Raw genomic sequence first — 15,759 nt, forward strand, 5'->3', positions numbered from 1 at the left:
GAATCATAGTGCATCATTTGAAAGTTAGAGATTGAGGGGAATCATAGTGCATCGTTTGAAGGTTAGAGATTGAGGGGAATCATAGTGCCTATGCTGGTCTGCTGCCGAGGAGAAGGTTTCGCTTGTTTGTCCTCTGTGGTGTTCCTGCCTGCTTTAATTTTCTTTGAAGCATCTAGGAGGGGGCTAAGTAGCCATGGACAGTCCCCAAGACAGGCTTGGGGGCTCTCATAAGAGTGTAAAAGCAATCCCTCAACATTGGGAAGTGGTACTTATGTTTTAGATCTCTGATTATCTGATCAAATGTTTCAGAAGAAAATTACGCACTATGGGGCGGTGCCTGTGGCTCAAAGGAGTAGGGTGCTGGCCCCATATATCAGAGGTGGCAGGTTCAAACCCAGCCCCGGCCATAAACTGCAAAAGAAAAAAAAAAAAAAGAAAATTACATACTATGATTGGTTTAACAGTCTAAAACCAAAAGGAAGGGAGGGAGAGATGCATAAAATGTCATGTGAACATTATCTTCTGTGCACGCTATATCAGGGAGGATCTGGAAAGTGTTACAGATCTCTTACCTCTGAAAACTCTTGATATGGCTGACATGTATCACAATTTTAACCTCAGATAGTAATGTAGGATTCGAGTGTTAATTTTATTTGGCTGCTATCTGTGTGAGACATCTTGTCTGAGAGATTTTAATTATGCTATTGAGTAAAACTAAAACTATGAATAGCGATGCACTGAAATTAGTGCAAGAGCAAAGTTTACTTTTATTTGGTTTCTTGTTTAGAGTTATTAACTATATGGAGAAATAAATGTCTTTTAAATATTTTAAAACATTACAAAACCCACAATGTAAAGTTGCCATGAGGCAGCCAAAAATAATACATATGGCATTCAGGAGAGCAGTTGCTAATTGGCTGCTGCCTGAGAAAATGGTACACTTGGCGTCTACTTAACACTGTGGGTTTGGCAGAAAGCCAGATTTGGGGTCAGGTTGTTGTGAATGAAGCTGCATGTGGTTAGGGAGGAGTTAAAATGATTCATGTCTTAGAAGCTCTCGCACTCGGAGCGTCCCTGGGCCTGAGCATGGCTCTCTCCATCACTCGGGCTCCCTCCCAGCACACAGCGTGCTCATCTTCACAACAGCGTCCTGCGCTGCTTTTCTCAGTGTGTAGTTTGTGTTCATGGGGGAGCAAATCATCATTTTTGAAATATTCTAGTAGCTGGTTTTAAGTATGTACCTTAATTTTTCTTTCTTTCTTTTTTGTTTTTTGCAGAAGGAATCTGGAGAGGAGTTAGAAGTTGAAGAATTCTATGTGAAATACAAAAATTTGTGAGTAAATTGTGGTTTTATTTTCAATAAAGGATATATTTTCAAGTACTGAACATTTTTTTTTAAATTGAGAATTGGGAAACTTTGGATTTAGTTTATGTCCTGGAGGCCATTTCCTACTACATTTTTGTATCTTTGATATTTTATGAGTTTCATTTTTCTAGAAAATAGATAATTGGTATAAAAGTTGCATAACTTTCTTAAATTACCAACAAGGTCTTGTTAAAGGGAATAAAAAGCTTCTCAGTCTTTGTCTGACCTCTGACAATGGATTCTGCTCCAGGGCTACTCTCCTTTTCCTCACCGGATAATGCAGGCGGGGTGTCAGACACAAGAACTCTGGTGCTGGAGGAAGGCCCTAGAACAGGGGTCCTTAAACTTTTTAAACAGGGGGCCAGTTCACTGTCCCTCAGACCATTGGAGGGCTGGACTGCGGGCCATGGGACGAGTTGGCTGATAAGCAGGACAGGCAGTGGCGGCAAAAACACCCAGCGGGCCGGATAAATGTCCTAGGCAGGCCGCATGTGGCCCGCGGGACACCTGCCCTAGAAAAATCATGACATTGCTCAGGTTTTGAAAGGTAGTGAGCTGTGGTTTTAGTTTTGTTTGTTTCTGATATTTGTTTAGTGAATTTGAATTGCATTAATTGAAAAAAAAGTCTGTACTGAATAATGCAGCCAGTTGTTCTTGTAGATTCTGTTACAGATACAGGCAGTACACCTTGGGCAAACACGCATTTCAGTGACCCAGTGTGGTTTTTGTAAATGACCAGTAGTCATCTTGCTGAAGAAGACTTGAGACCATTTTCCAACCTAAATGACAATTACAGAACAGAGACAAAAAATTCATTGATAACAAAAACATTAACTTTGTCCTTTTTATATAAAGAACAAAAGCATCATGTTAACAAATTCTAGGGCTTTATGAGAGAGGCTTTCATGAGTTGCTGTCAGAACAGTCTCAGAAAATGTGCCCTACCCTAGAAAAAGAAAGTATGAAGTGCCACGGTTTTCTGTTATTCTTCCTGGTTGGTACTATGTTGATAAAGTGATGCACTTTTGAAGAAGTGGTGAGCAGAACCTTTTATGAAGTAAAAAGATGAAGAAGTAAGTCTCTTTCAGTGTTATTGTGAGAGTTCAATGAAATACAAAGCCTGGCAGTTAAAAAAAGAGGCTCAGAAAATGTTAGATGTCGTCATTTTTTTGTCCTCAGGATGTAATGAGTTTATACATGTGGAAATTATGCCTCTGATATGATTTCCTGTAGTAAGGAGGAAGTAACTAAGTAAACCAGAGGGTAAGAGTTCCCTTGTAGATTTAGTAAGTCAAGACGAGAACAAAGAAGTATAAGTCTTGATTGCCCAAAAAACAGTACTACTACACAGGCAGGCTAGTCAGTCAGGGTGCAGCCTGAGGTCCTCCATCCAGTCTAGCCTATTCATAATTCCAGAGAAGGGGACAGTGTTCCTGACTAGGTATCAATGACAAGCCATGGGAGACTTGTTCTTGAAAGTCATTTGAGATGGGACAAAAGGTGATCTAAAAAAAAAAAAGAAAAATAGCTTTTCCCTTTGGTATTATTAAGATCTAAGGCAGTTAAAATTTCTGTAGAACTAATAGTGTTTATTAACTTTTTATTTTGATGTGATTTCAGATTTATAGAAAAATTGCAAAGATAGTACAAAGAGTTCCTTTTTTTTTTTTTTAATAGTTAATGCACATCTTATGGAAAGATACTTTGAGGCTGTTAAATGCGGCCATGGTTGCTAAGTGGTGATTTACTAATTCCATCATTTCTTTTAAATTTATTAGTTGTGTTTTTACTGTAGGAATAGCTTTACCCTCTTGCCCATTTGCTAATGCATAGCTTTGTAGGCTTGTGGATTCTTACTTTATTTAAAGGGTTATGTTTCTTTACTATCATAGTATTATTTACTTTGCTCACATTATCCCAGACGTAGCTGGGAGAATGGCTTCTCTGTCCTTTTGCCCTCTCCACATCTTTCTTTGAGCCCTTCCTTAACTTTTTTCTACCAGAGAACCAGGCTCAGAATCAGTTCAGAATCAAGCTATAACTTTCCTGCCAGTCTTAAGAATCAGTTGTTTCTCTAAGTAGTCATGGGGGTTTTTGTAGAAAGCACATTTAGAAAACAAGATTTGGGCTCTGCGTGTGCTCATTTAGGAGGAGTCATTGCTCCTAGGCCCTCCCAGTGGGCAGGGCCCAGAGAATGTGTACACGCACGTCACACATATATACACACCTGCTTATTGTGTCCACAGCTGTCTACCTACCTACCTAACAACAGTAAAAGCAATGTCTTTGTGTTGATACCTTTGATCTTGTTCCTACACCACAGGGTTCATTCTATCCTTTCCCTCTTCTTCACCTACAAGAATCCTAGCTCTTAGTATCTAAAATATATTTGTTTTTTGTCAGTCCTACAGTACACAGGAAGTGGTTTCAGAATTATTAGCCTATTGTTTTGTAAAAAAGAAGCCCGTAGGGCATAGAGGCTAAATACTTTGTTCAAAATTTCCTTGGGTTGATTGTTCTCCCACTCTCTCCCTCCAGTGTGGTTTGTTATTTATTTGATATGCAATTTGAGTCATTAGTTTCTGTTTGTGTTTTATTCCATTTTAACCACTCCCCCCCCCGTTGATTTATATATATTTTTTCTTTTTTCAAGTTTGTCAATTATTAACATGCTTTAAAAGTCACAACTGTACACAAAAGAAATATCATTCTCTCTTCCTTTTCACCGCATTTCTATTCATCTCATTAATCCTAAGCTTATTCTTTCTGTAATTTTTGGCATGAACATAATTATATATAAAAATTATGCATATATGATTATATATATATAACTTCCTCTTTGTTCTTACCACAAACATTATATAGTATCAGTACCCTTTTGCTCTTTGCTTTTTTCCACAATACTGTATTCTAGAAATCACCCATATCGGTTGATAGGGGTCGTCCTTGTTCTTTGTTGCAGCCGCGTAGTACTCCAGCGTGTGGCTCTTCCACGGCTATGCAGCCAGCGTACCCTGGCCACATGTGAGTGGCTTCTGAGAATTACAAACTGTAATTATAAAATACATATTCTCATACATGCTTGTGTATTTTCAAATCATTGGAGGCATAGTTTTGGGGTGAATTTCTGGAAGTGGGATTGATTGCTAGATCAAAAGGCAATCTGAGAGATACTGTCAAATTCTTTTCCTGAAGGTTGTGTCAGTTTGCATTGCTGTTAATGATGATATTTTAAATCATAGCTAGGAAGCATTTCCCTATATCCAGGCTGAAGAGGAGTTCGTTAATGTTTTCCTCATGGTTTTATTTTCTCTATTTAAGTACCTGATCCGTCTGGTGTCTATTTTTATGTATGTTGTGAGGCATGGCTTTAATTTTATTTTTTCTAATTATTATCATTCTAGCACCAGTGTAACAAAGTCCAAGTTTGCCCCAGTAGTTTGAGATGAGACCTTTATCATGTTCTAAAGTTACATTTATTTGGATCCATATCTATGCTTTATTCCTTTGATCTTCTTGTCTAGTTATGAGCCAGTCCCATGTTATTTACTTACAGAGGCTTTGTCATGTATTTAATGTCTGGTAGATCTAATTTTCCCTTGTAGCTCCTCCTTTTTAATGTTTTTCTGGATATCCTTGTATTTATTTTTATATATAAAGTTCAGTATTAACTTGTTTTACTCCATTAAAGTGCTTGTTGGTCTTTTTATTTATGTTTTGTTAAATGTACTAATTTGGTGACATATGATATTGAGCTATGCAGTATAAAAAAAAACACTGTCCTTCCAGTTGGTTTAGCTACTTCTGCATGTTTAAGGGTGCTCTAAATATTTCCTTATATAACTTTAATACATATCTTATTAAATTTAGTGCTAAGTATTTTATCATTGTTGATATTACAGAAGAGGTTCTAACATTTTTTAACTGCTTGTTGCTTATGTGAATGAAATATTAAATTTATATTCTACCATGTTACTGAATTATTTTAATTAGTTTTCTAATTGCTTCTCTAGAGTTTTCCAGGTACACAATTATATAATCTCCAAATAGTTTTACCTCTTATTAGACTCCTTGGTGTTTCTGACTTGTCTAGTGGCGTTGACTAATACCTTGAAGACGGTATTGAATGCTAGTGGTGATGTCATGCCTTGTTTCTGATTTTGTCAAAAAGTCTGTGGTATTTCTCCATCTAGTACGATCCTGTCTTTAGCACTAAAATCTCTATATATTTTACTATGGTAATAAAATACCTATCAATTCCTATTTTAATCAGATTTAAAAACTTCATTATGGGTATTGAATTTTGTCAATATTCTCTTCAACACAAGTGAAATAATTGTGCTATTTTTCTCCTTAGATATATTAATATTATATATTTTAAATATAATCCTTAATATTAAACCAACCTTTACATGCCTGAAGTAAATCCTACTTGATTATAACGCATTATTTTCTTTCTTTTTTTGAGACAGAGCCTCAAGCTATTCCCCTGGGTAGAGTGCTGTGGCATCAAAGCTCACAGCAACCTCCAACTCCTGGGCTCAAGCAAGTCTCCTGCCTCTGCCTCCCAGGTAGCTGGGACCACAGGCACCTGCCACAGTGCCTGGCTATTTTTTGGTTGTAGCCATCATTGTTGTTTGGTGGGCCCGGGCTGGATTCGAACCTGCCACCTTAGGTGTATGTGGCTGGTGCCCTAGCCACTTGAGCCACAGGCACCGAGCCGTATTATTTTCTTAATGTGGAATTATGTTTGCATTTTATTTGATATTTTATTTAGAACTCTGCACTGATATGCACAAAGGGGTATGGTCTTGAATGTGTCTTTTTTGGTACCATTTCTATTAGGATTAGGTATAAATGTTATACTTGTTTCACAAACAGAAACTAACTTTTAAAATGAAATTTGTGGGCATGGTGGCTCATGCCAGTAATCCTAGCACCCTGGGAGGCAGAGGTGGGTAGATTTCCTGAGCTAATGGGTTTGAGGCCAGCCTGAGCCAGAGAGAGAGCTCATCTCTATAAATAGTTGGATGTTGTGGCAGACTCCTGTAGTCCCAGCCACTTGGGAGGCTGAAGCAAGAGGATCATTTTAGCCCAAGAGTTTGAGTTGCTGTGAGCTGTGATGCCATTACCAGGGGCAACAAAGTGAGACTCTGTGTCCAAAAAAAAAAAAAAAAGAAATTTTGTTTTCCAAAGTGACCAGAAAGTCTATTATTTTTAGGGCCTAGCTGAGATTATGTATTAGCCTCGTAATATTTTTCTTTTTTTTTATCCTTTAAAATTTTTTAAATTATTGTTTCAAGTTAATTTGGGGGTACAAAGAATTAGGTTACAGTGTTTGCATTTGTTAGGTAGAGTCCCTCTTCTAATTGTGTCCTGCTCTCAAGAGGTGTGCCACACAGTCTAACGTTGCGCCCATTAAGTGGAAGCTCACCTTCCCCCTTCCCCTCTCCCTGCCTCTTCATCCTCCCCCTTGAATTGATTTGAGTTTTTCTCTTATGTGTGCATGTATTAGATGGTCTACTGGGTTCATATTAGTACTGAGTACATTAGATTCTTCTCCATTCTTATGATACTTTCCTATGAAGAATGTGTTTCAGCTCTAGCTAGGTTAATATAAAAAATTAAAAGTCTCCTCTTTTCTTATGGCCAATAGCCGTAATATTTTTCTTACAGTTTACCCCTTCATACCATTTTCCTTATATTTTAGTCATCCTCCATCAGTAAGATGTATCTTTTTCTTACCTTAATTGTCTGTGAAGCCATACCAGTCTTATCTTTGACCCTTTTTTGCTTCCTTCCTCCTCTTCCTGACTAAGCCTTCAGAATGGATTGTCATCAGGGTTTAGAAGGCAGAGTCATTAATTGAAAATTTTAGCCCAGTTTACAGGTGGGAGAACAGTGTTGGACCCACTTGCTTAGGTGCCTGTGTTCAGCTCATAGCCAGACTTGGTGGTACATTGAAGGCATTTGTACCTCAGCCAGGACAAGAGTACCAACTGCCTTATGTGCCTTTTTCCATCAAATAATTAGGAGACCAGAATAGGTTACTGTTATAATATTCATCTTTAATTATGACAATATAGCATATTTTTCATTGGAAATTTCAAAAATACAAGTTGAAAGTAGAAAATGAAATATTGTTTGTCTTAACACATAGAAACAATCATTACAGGTTGAATGAATACCCTTTATCTGAAATGCTTGGGACAAGAAGTATTTTGGGTTTTAGATTTTTTAGGATTTGGAATATCTATATTATGCTTAGTGGTTGAGCATCCCAAATCCAAAAATTGGAAATCCAAAATGCTCCAATGAGGCTGGATGTGGTGGCTCACACCTGTAATCCTACCACTCTGGGAGGCCAAGGTGAGTGGATCGCATGAGCTCATGAGTTCAAAACCAGTCTGAGCCAGAGTGAGAACCCCATCTCTCAAAAAATAGCCAGCTGTTGTGGCAGGCATCTGTAGTCCCAGCTACTCCTTGGATGAGACAAAGGGGATTACTGAGCCCAAGAGTTTGAGGTTGTTGTGAGCTATGACACCATGACACTCTACTGAGGGTGACAAAGTGAAACTGTCCCCCCAGCCCCCTGCTCCCCCCAAAAGAAGCTCCAGTGAGTATTTCCTTTGAGTTTCACTGTCAGCACTCAGAAAATTTCCAGGATGTTCAGCCTGTATTATTATTATTTCATGCATTTTCATCTAGTTTCTTTCTGTGTTTGTGTGTTAGTTTTAGTTCTGTGAGGCATATTTATTTAAAATCCTTTTCTCCCTCAGTCTATTGTAGAAGGACTAAACACTAGTCCTACCTTTGAAAACTTGTAGTAGACATCACATGAGCATCCTTTATATGATACTTAATATAACAAACGTTTCCTATCTTATTGTTTTGAAATATTTTATAATTGTTGCATAGTTTCTAAGAGAAGTAGTAGTACATTGATTTTGAAAGAGGCATATATTCAAGCATCTCATTTCTTTTTAATATCGTAATCAGAAGGAGAAATTAGAGACAGTCAAGGATGTTTGGGGGGCTGGAAAAAGGATGATAAGACAAAAAAAATATTGAAATGCCAGACAAAAAAATGCCAAACCCGTGTATCTATGAGACTTTGAGAAGAAGGGAGGGATAAATTCAGGTTAGGGAGGGCACAGCATGTGCTTAGAGCAGAGGGTGGTGAGTTTGAAGGTGAGAGGACTTGGCTGAGTATAAATGTAGATGTTAGCAAGTGAAAAATTCACAAGGAACCTAGGGAAATCATTTCAGAGCCCCTGGGAAAACAAGCTGGGAGAGCACGAACTGATAAGGAAATAGAGGACAGAGGAAGGCGTGGTGCAGGGGGGCATGAACCAGTGTTCAGGGAGTGGAGGTGATGCTCTCCTCCCAGATTATAAGGATTAGGTTAGATTTTCTGTTGTGGCCAGTATGATATAGGCCTTGTAGGAATCAAGGTACCCTATACCTCCTATCTTCAAAGAAGTTGCTATTTTAAATTTGAATTCTTTTAACTCAGTAAAAACCTCTTGTTTCTGAATGATAAAAGGCTCAAAGTATAAATCAGAATTAAGGCCACCTTGTAGTGCTAATTATTTTATACTAAAGTATAATCCATTCACTTATGGAAACAGCTTGTTATTAGGCCATTTCTATTTTAGGGTTTGTTTTTTTTTTTTATTAGGTAACTTATAATGAGAGGTGGAGGCTTAGTTCGTAAGACAAATTTTAGGCACTGTTATGTGATTTTTCTCTTCTTATTTTCAAACATTCGTGGTTACAGTCTCTTTAATTAAGCAGGTTATTTGGTTAATGATCTGTTTAGTTGATTTTTTGAATCATAAAAGGCATATAATAAAGGATGAGTTATTTTCTACATGTTTCAAGAATATTATTTAATTCTTTCAGCTCTTATCTTCATTGTCAATGGGCTTCTGTAGAAGATCTGGAAAAAGATAAGAGAATTCAGCAAAAGATTAAACGATTTAAGGCAAAGCAGGGCCAGAACAAATTCCTTTCAGAGGTATGAAATACTTGGTTAATTTTCTAAAATACTTATTAAAATGCTTTAAATTTTGAATTTTAGTTCAATAAATTAAGAAAAACTAGTTTGCCTCATTTGGTGCTGTTAATTGCATATTGGTAACTAGTTATTGCTAAAAAATTTATAAACAGGAAATTTCTCATTCTTCTTGCTGCTTAGTCTAGAAGATCCTGGTCCTGTGACAGTGTGTGGAAATAGCAGTGATGGTATGCTTAAAGTCTGGTGATGAAATTACAGGCACTTACTAGATGAGGAAAGACATAAATTGATAAAAGTTCTATTGAAATTTAGCAGGTTAAAAACTCTACTGTAAATATTAAGTACACGTTCTAAGATACAAAACACTAACTTCTCTTGGGAAAATACATGGCACGTTTCCCTGTTCAAGTCAATGCCTAATCACAGGGTTCACTAAACTCTTTTCACATATGCTGGCTGCGTCTAGAATCTGGCATATTTTGCTTGGGCCCCTTTTTTAAAATCATAGGTTATCAGTTATGGCAAAGCAGCAAAAATACCTAGAGCAGGGAAGAAAATCTACATTTGCAAGAATACCAGATCTCCCCCCAATCCTCCCATAGTCAGTTACATTTTAAAAATGCTTTCACAAGCTATTTACTGGGATCTCTGGACTTTTGATCATTTGGTTTCACTTACAATCTCAAATAGATAAAAGAAAACTCTAACGTTGAAAGATAAGACTTGCTGATTTATTAGTTCCTCTTTTCATAAAAGAGTTAACAAAATGTGAACTGTAAAGAAGTATGAAATTTGATACAAAATAATGCTTGTTTAACAGCCTCCTTTGCTACCCCTTTATGCAGATGAAGAGGGTTTGTCTAAATGAGCATTAGGACTTCTATGTCATAAAATCCTTGTAATAGCAGGTGACAAGTCTCTGTTTTCCTGGGATCTGATTTCCATGATTTCAGCAAGCAGATGGTAAAGTCTGCATTTGATAGAAGATTGTGTGGTGGTTCTTTTACTAGACACATGTCCGTATCATCACCACTGTTACTCTGAGGATTTATCTTTTTAAGCAATGCACACTGAGTGGAATGGAGTTACTCAAATGTGACTCTATTCTTATATCTTGGAGAATGTTCTTTTTTTGAAGGGGAGGTTTTGGGGAAAGTACTATAAGGTTCTATTTTTCATGCTTTCTTAAAGAAACCAGAGTTAAAGTTTTATTACATTGGACTAGTTGAAGTCATTCGCTTCCTTTTAGAAAGAGATAACTGTATATTCTGTTGACCTTTTCTGTGGGTCAGTGGGAGGGGAAAAAGTAAAAAGCTCAATGGCAGTTTTTCCCTCATTTTTAAACCTTGGTTCTGTTTATTAAATTTATTTGGAATCTGTTTCCTGTAGTCACACTCATCAGCAAATTCTGACTGGCCCTAGTTAACACAGCCCATTGACCTGAAGTCTGTCTATGTGAGTTGCCTGTACCAAGATTGAAGTACATTATCTAGCTGGTAACTTGGCAACTAGAAATCTGAAGTTCTGTCCTGAATGGGAATTAGCAGAGAATGGTCACACACACATTCATTCTCATTCTCCCTCTCTCTCTGTCTCCAACTCCCATTTTATCCATTAAGTGATCATGGCTTCAACTTTTCCGTATCTCTGTTGCTTTGGGATTTTACCGCTGCTTTTATATTTTCGTTTTACCCTTAGGCTGCTTTTTAAGTCTGCCACAATTGAAATCTCAAGTTAAAAAGATCATTTAGACTGGAAATTTTATCACATGTGTGTTGCTATAGATTATTCACTTATAAGGTAGAAATGTTTAGGAAAAGTTAAGGATTGTAATTTAGCACTGAATATGAAAGCTTAAGAACAAGTTGTTTTAAAGAGAGCTTCTGCTATCAAAATGTAGTTTGTGGAAAATTTTAGTGTTCATGCTGAATATGAATAACATATCCATGTTGTTTACCTAAACCTAGAATCTTAATAAAGCCAGTGTACTAATACATTAACATTTTATATTAGTTGACCATTTCAGTGGAATTTTTTTGACCTTATTGTGTAAAAGCCTGAGGCAAGTGAACCACAGTTTTGTATTTTGCTAGTTTCATAATTCAGAGTCCAAAGTATCCCAAGTAAGTGTTTTAACGGGGCACAATAGCCAGAGAATTTTGTTCTCTTTGAGCAGACTGTGACTGACCCGCTTATCTTTCAACCTGCAGTTCAGGGCATAAGAATGTTGTCTAAGTGACCTCTAGGATGTCTTTGGCAAAGTATTTTAACACTGTTACATTATTGATAAATTAATCTATAGGAGCACATAATAATGCCTTTTTTTTCACCTTTGCAAGCTAGCAGTATTACTTTACTTTTGTAAGGATTGTTACTATGTTGATCTAATAACCTAATTACTTAGGCCATATTTCCTTATTTTTAATACTTTTACCTAAATATTTATGTTCAATACAAATAAATTATCAGAACCTTTAGATAAATGAAAAGACTTATTCTAAATGAGGTACTAATATTGATTGGCTAAAACTACCAGACATTGTAATGTAAACTCTTTTCATCCTAAAGTAGAAAATCTGCTGGTTTCAATGTTTTTAGCTTTTGAATAACATTCTGTAAATGAGGCTGTAAAACATCAGACAACTTCAGTAGTTATTAGACTCCAGTATCTCTTACTGTGCATGACTGTTGATTCTTCATTGCAAACCGTAGTTTCAGGAATGCTAAATGCGTTGCATGCCATAAGCCTTTTGGATTGCTCATTAGTGAATTGTAATTTCACACTTCATTTAAAATATTCTTAAACATTCTCTCACAGCAAAAGGTTTCACACAGTAATTAAAAGACCCAGTTAACAAAGTCTGAGAAATCTGATTTCCTCATGGGGAATGATTTTCCTAAATTATAGCATTTCAGTTAAAATTTGCCAATATAAATTTTATACTGCTATGACCCAAAATATTATTGCCTGGTGAAAAGTGAAATAGTCTTTCCTCTTAGGAAATAAACATTTTAACCTTTTTCCCCCCCCTTTGGTACAGATTGAAGATGAGCTTTTTAATCCAGATTATGTGGAGGTTGACCGGATAATGGACTTTGCACGTAGCACAGATGACCGGGGAGAGGTAACAGGAAATCATTTGTATTACAAAGTGGTGATTCGGGCAGCATTTATTTTTCTGTGGAAAAGAGATGGTAGAATCTAGACCTGGTCCTGGTCATAGCCTGGTTCATAACACGCTTGGTCTAAATTTGACTGAAACTTTTAAATTTCTTATTAGCTTTATGACTTAATAACTTATGATTATTATTTTTTACGTTTTCTCTTTAGTCTGAGAGATTTTTTAAAATCAGTTTTCAGTATGAAACAAATACATTGCACAATTCCAGAATATGATCAACAAGGACTTCAGTACATTTTGGTATTCTTATCATATAGCACAAAGTGTCTTTAATTCAGAGTACTCTTGTGACAGAACAGAGTTTAATGTTATTTAGCATTGGACATTATTAGTGAAGTTGATGAACTTCATTGCATATGGTGTATAGAGGATAATAGGAAACAATTTTCTTTATTAAGAGACCAGTCTCAGCACTCTCATTGCTTTGCAAAAGCCCTACGAGGTTGTAAAGGACATTTGACAGGGAAGTAAGACGAAAGACAACATTGGTGTCTTCTGAGCATTGTGTCTTAGTAATGATGTGCCCACCCACCATGAGTTCTCTCATTCCTGGCTTCTGCTTATAAACAGAGTTTTTTTTATATAAAATGCTTGGATCTATCTTATCTAGGGAGAGTCTACAAAAAGTTCTTTTTTTACTCCACACTTTATACCATGAAACTCCATGGTGTTTCAAAGACCATATCCGTAACATGATCTTCACTTTTCCACTTTTGCTTAGTTGTACTTTAAAAATATTTGTTTTATAGCTTATTGTACAACAAATATTTTTAATATGACAACCAGGTCAGTGTTCCTTGATCCAGAAATGAATGTTGACAAACCCAACTCTTTTTTAGAGGAAACAAAATCTTATTGATCTGTATTACCCAATATATTTTGCCCTCCAATCTTCTAGAACTCACATACATTATTTTAATGTGATTAGATACAACCAATAATACTCTTTTTAAAGAAAAGGTAGAGAGCCTAATAAATTTAGGTGTATTTCTCATTCTTTAAGAAACTAGCCAGTTACTTAAGCATTTCTGATTACTTTAGAAGCCTCAAACAGACATTTGTTGAGTGATTTGCACAGATAAAAATAAGGCTCAAATTCAGCTTTGCTATCTCCTGGTTATTTCTTTATGTATCTTTTGGGCTTTAGAACATGACTTACCAATGATTTAGTTAAAAAGTTAATTTGTTCTGATAATACTTAATAATACTGTTTCTAGTTGAGACATGAAACTCTAACTATGGGCAATTATTTAATAGTCATAATTTCAGAATTTCTATCAATTCTGTCTTACTGATGCTGGGGTAGTGAAGTAGATAAATGAAGTAGAGCACATGTTTGTCCTTAATATGTGTGAATATATATGTGGTCAAATGAATCTAGTTCTGGTTCATTTAAACCTTGCCCAGCCTGTGACTCACTATCTGGTGAAGTGGTGCTCACTTCCGTATGAAGACAGCACGTGGGAGCTGAAACAGGACATAGATCAAGCAAAGATAGAAGAGTTTGAGAAGCTAATGTCCAGGGAGCCGGAAACAGAGCGTGTGGTAAGGACTGGCTCATCGTATAGGGTTTAATTTGAAAATAGCACAGCAGTGTGGTCTTTGAGAAGCCACTAATGAGATTTACTATATTTGAAACAGGAGCGACCTCCTGCTGATGATTGGAAGAAATCGGAGAGTTCCAGGGAGTATAAAAACAATAACAAACTCAGGGAATACCAGTTGGAGGGAGTAAACTGGCTACTTTTCAATTGGTACAACATGTAGGTACAACATGCTTTTCTTTGTTTTTAAAAATGCCTGTAGCTCTGTTCTTTTGTAGTTATTGAAGATGTTAATGAAAAGAACTCAATATTTTAACTCTCCAATAAGAATTTTCTAAAAGACAAGCATTGGAAATATGCTTAATATTTATTTATTCAACAAATATTAATATAGAAATTGACAGAATTATAGAAATCTTTTATATCTTAGAGTATTTTTTGAAAATGTTTTTGAATCTAAGAGAACATCTAAAACTGTATATATATGCATTTGTGAGGATGATAGCATATATTTTGTGAAAAGACAGCAGTTTCTAATATCTATACTCATTAAACTTTTCTTATTTTATTTCCTTCCCAAAGGAGAAACTGCATTTTAGCAGATGAAATGGGTTTGGGAAAAACTATCCAGTCCATTACATTTCTCTATGAGATATATTTGAAAGGAATCCATGGCCCTTTTTTAGTAATTGCCCCATTGTCCACAATCCCCAACTGGGAAAGGGAATTCCGAACCTGGACAGAGTTGAATGTGGTTGTGTACCATGGGAGTCAAGCTAGTCGTCGGACCATTCAGTTGTATGAAATGTACTTCAAAGATCCCCAGGTAAAACTTCACAGATCATATTCCTTGTGCTTACTATGTGCGTTTTAAGGTATTAAAAAGGTGACTTCCCAGCTACTCAGGAGGCTGAGGCAAAAGAATCACTTGAGCCAAGAGTTTGAGGTTGCTGTGAGCTAAAATGCCATGGCACCTCTACTGAGGGCAACAAAGTGAGACTCTGTCTCAATAAATAAATACATACATACATACAGAAATAAAAAGGTGACTTGGGAAGGTCTGGATTTTGCTAAACTGAGAGGTTTTAGATTTCTTACTCAGTTTATATTTGTGTAATTTTTTTTACGTCTGTGACTGTAGAAGAAGTGAGTTTTTCTTCTTTTTTTTACTTTGGATGACCACTGAAATCCATTTGATGCATTGGTATATTAATTAGTTTTTATTTTGCAAGCATAAGAGAGAACTAAACAAAAAATGGTGATAGTAAATATAAATAGATTTTTTTACTGTTACTAGAAGTAAAAAATATTAGGCTAGTGAAAAGTCCTTGAAATATATGACACATTGAATGAAATATATCCAGAGGTAGGACTTTATACTTCAGTTCCAAGTAGCAGTTGTTTTAATTTTTTCTTACTCTAGTTACCTGTGTGTGCTCATTGTATTATATTAGCAGTGAAGTGCTATAAACATGATAAGGATGAGTAAGATGTGTTAAAACAGTTTTAGGCTATAGTAGTAAATGGAAGTTCTGTAATTGGAAATAGGACAGAATTTTATTTTTTATATATATGTTTTTAAGTACAAAATCCATTCTAATTAAATAATTAAAAGAGAAAAAATACTGATACTGAGATCCGTATTTG

At 36.0% G+C, this 15,759-nt stretch overlaps 1 protein-coding gene across 2 annotated transcripts in view; it reads left to right on the forward strand.

Moving 5' to 3' along the window:
- The window catches only part of CHD7 (chromodomain helicase DNA binding protein 7), a 126,417-nt gene that overhangs the window by 67,267 nt on the left and 43,391 nt on the right, over positions 1-15,759 (forward strand). For both annotated transcript variants that reach the window (XM_023508262.1, XM_012812956.2), the window contains exons 6-11: positions 1,278-1,333; positions 9,272-9,386; positions 12,428-12,511; positions 13,976-14,113; positions 14,210-14,331; positions 14,695-14,938. In XM_023508262.1, coding sequence (XP_023364030.1) covers positions 1,278-1,333; positions 9,272-9,386; positions 12,428-12,511; positions 13,976-14,113; positions 14,210-14,331; positions 14,695-14,938 — 759 coding nt within the window. The remainder of the gene's footprint in view (positions 1-1,277; positions 1,334-9,271; positions 9,387-12,427; positions 12,512-13,975; positions 14,114-14,209; positions 14,332-14,694; positions 14,939-15,759) is intronic.

Source organism: Otolemur garnettii, unplaced genomic scaffold (assembly GCF_000181295.1).
Source record: "Otolemur garnettii isolate 467f Iridium unplaced genomic scaffold, OtoGar3 scaffold00234, whole genome shotgun sequence".
Lineage (NCBI taxonomy): Eukaryota > Metazoa > Chordata > Mammalia > Primates > Galagidae > Otolemur > Otolemur garnettii.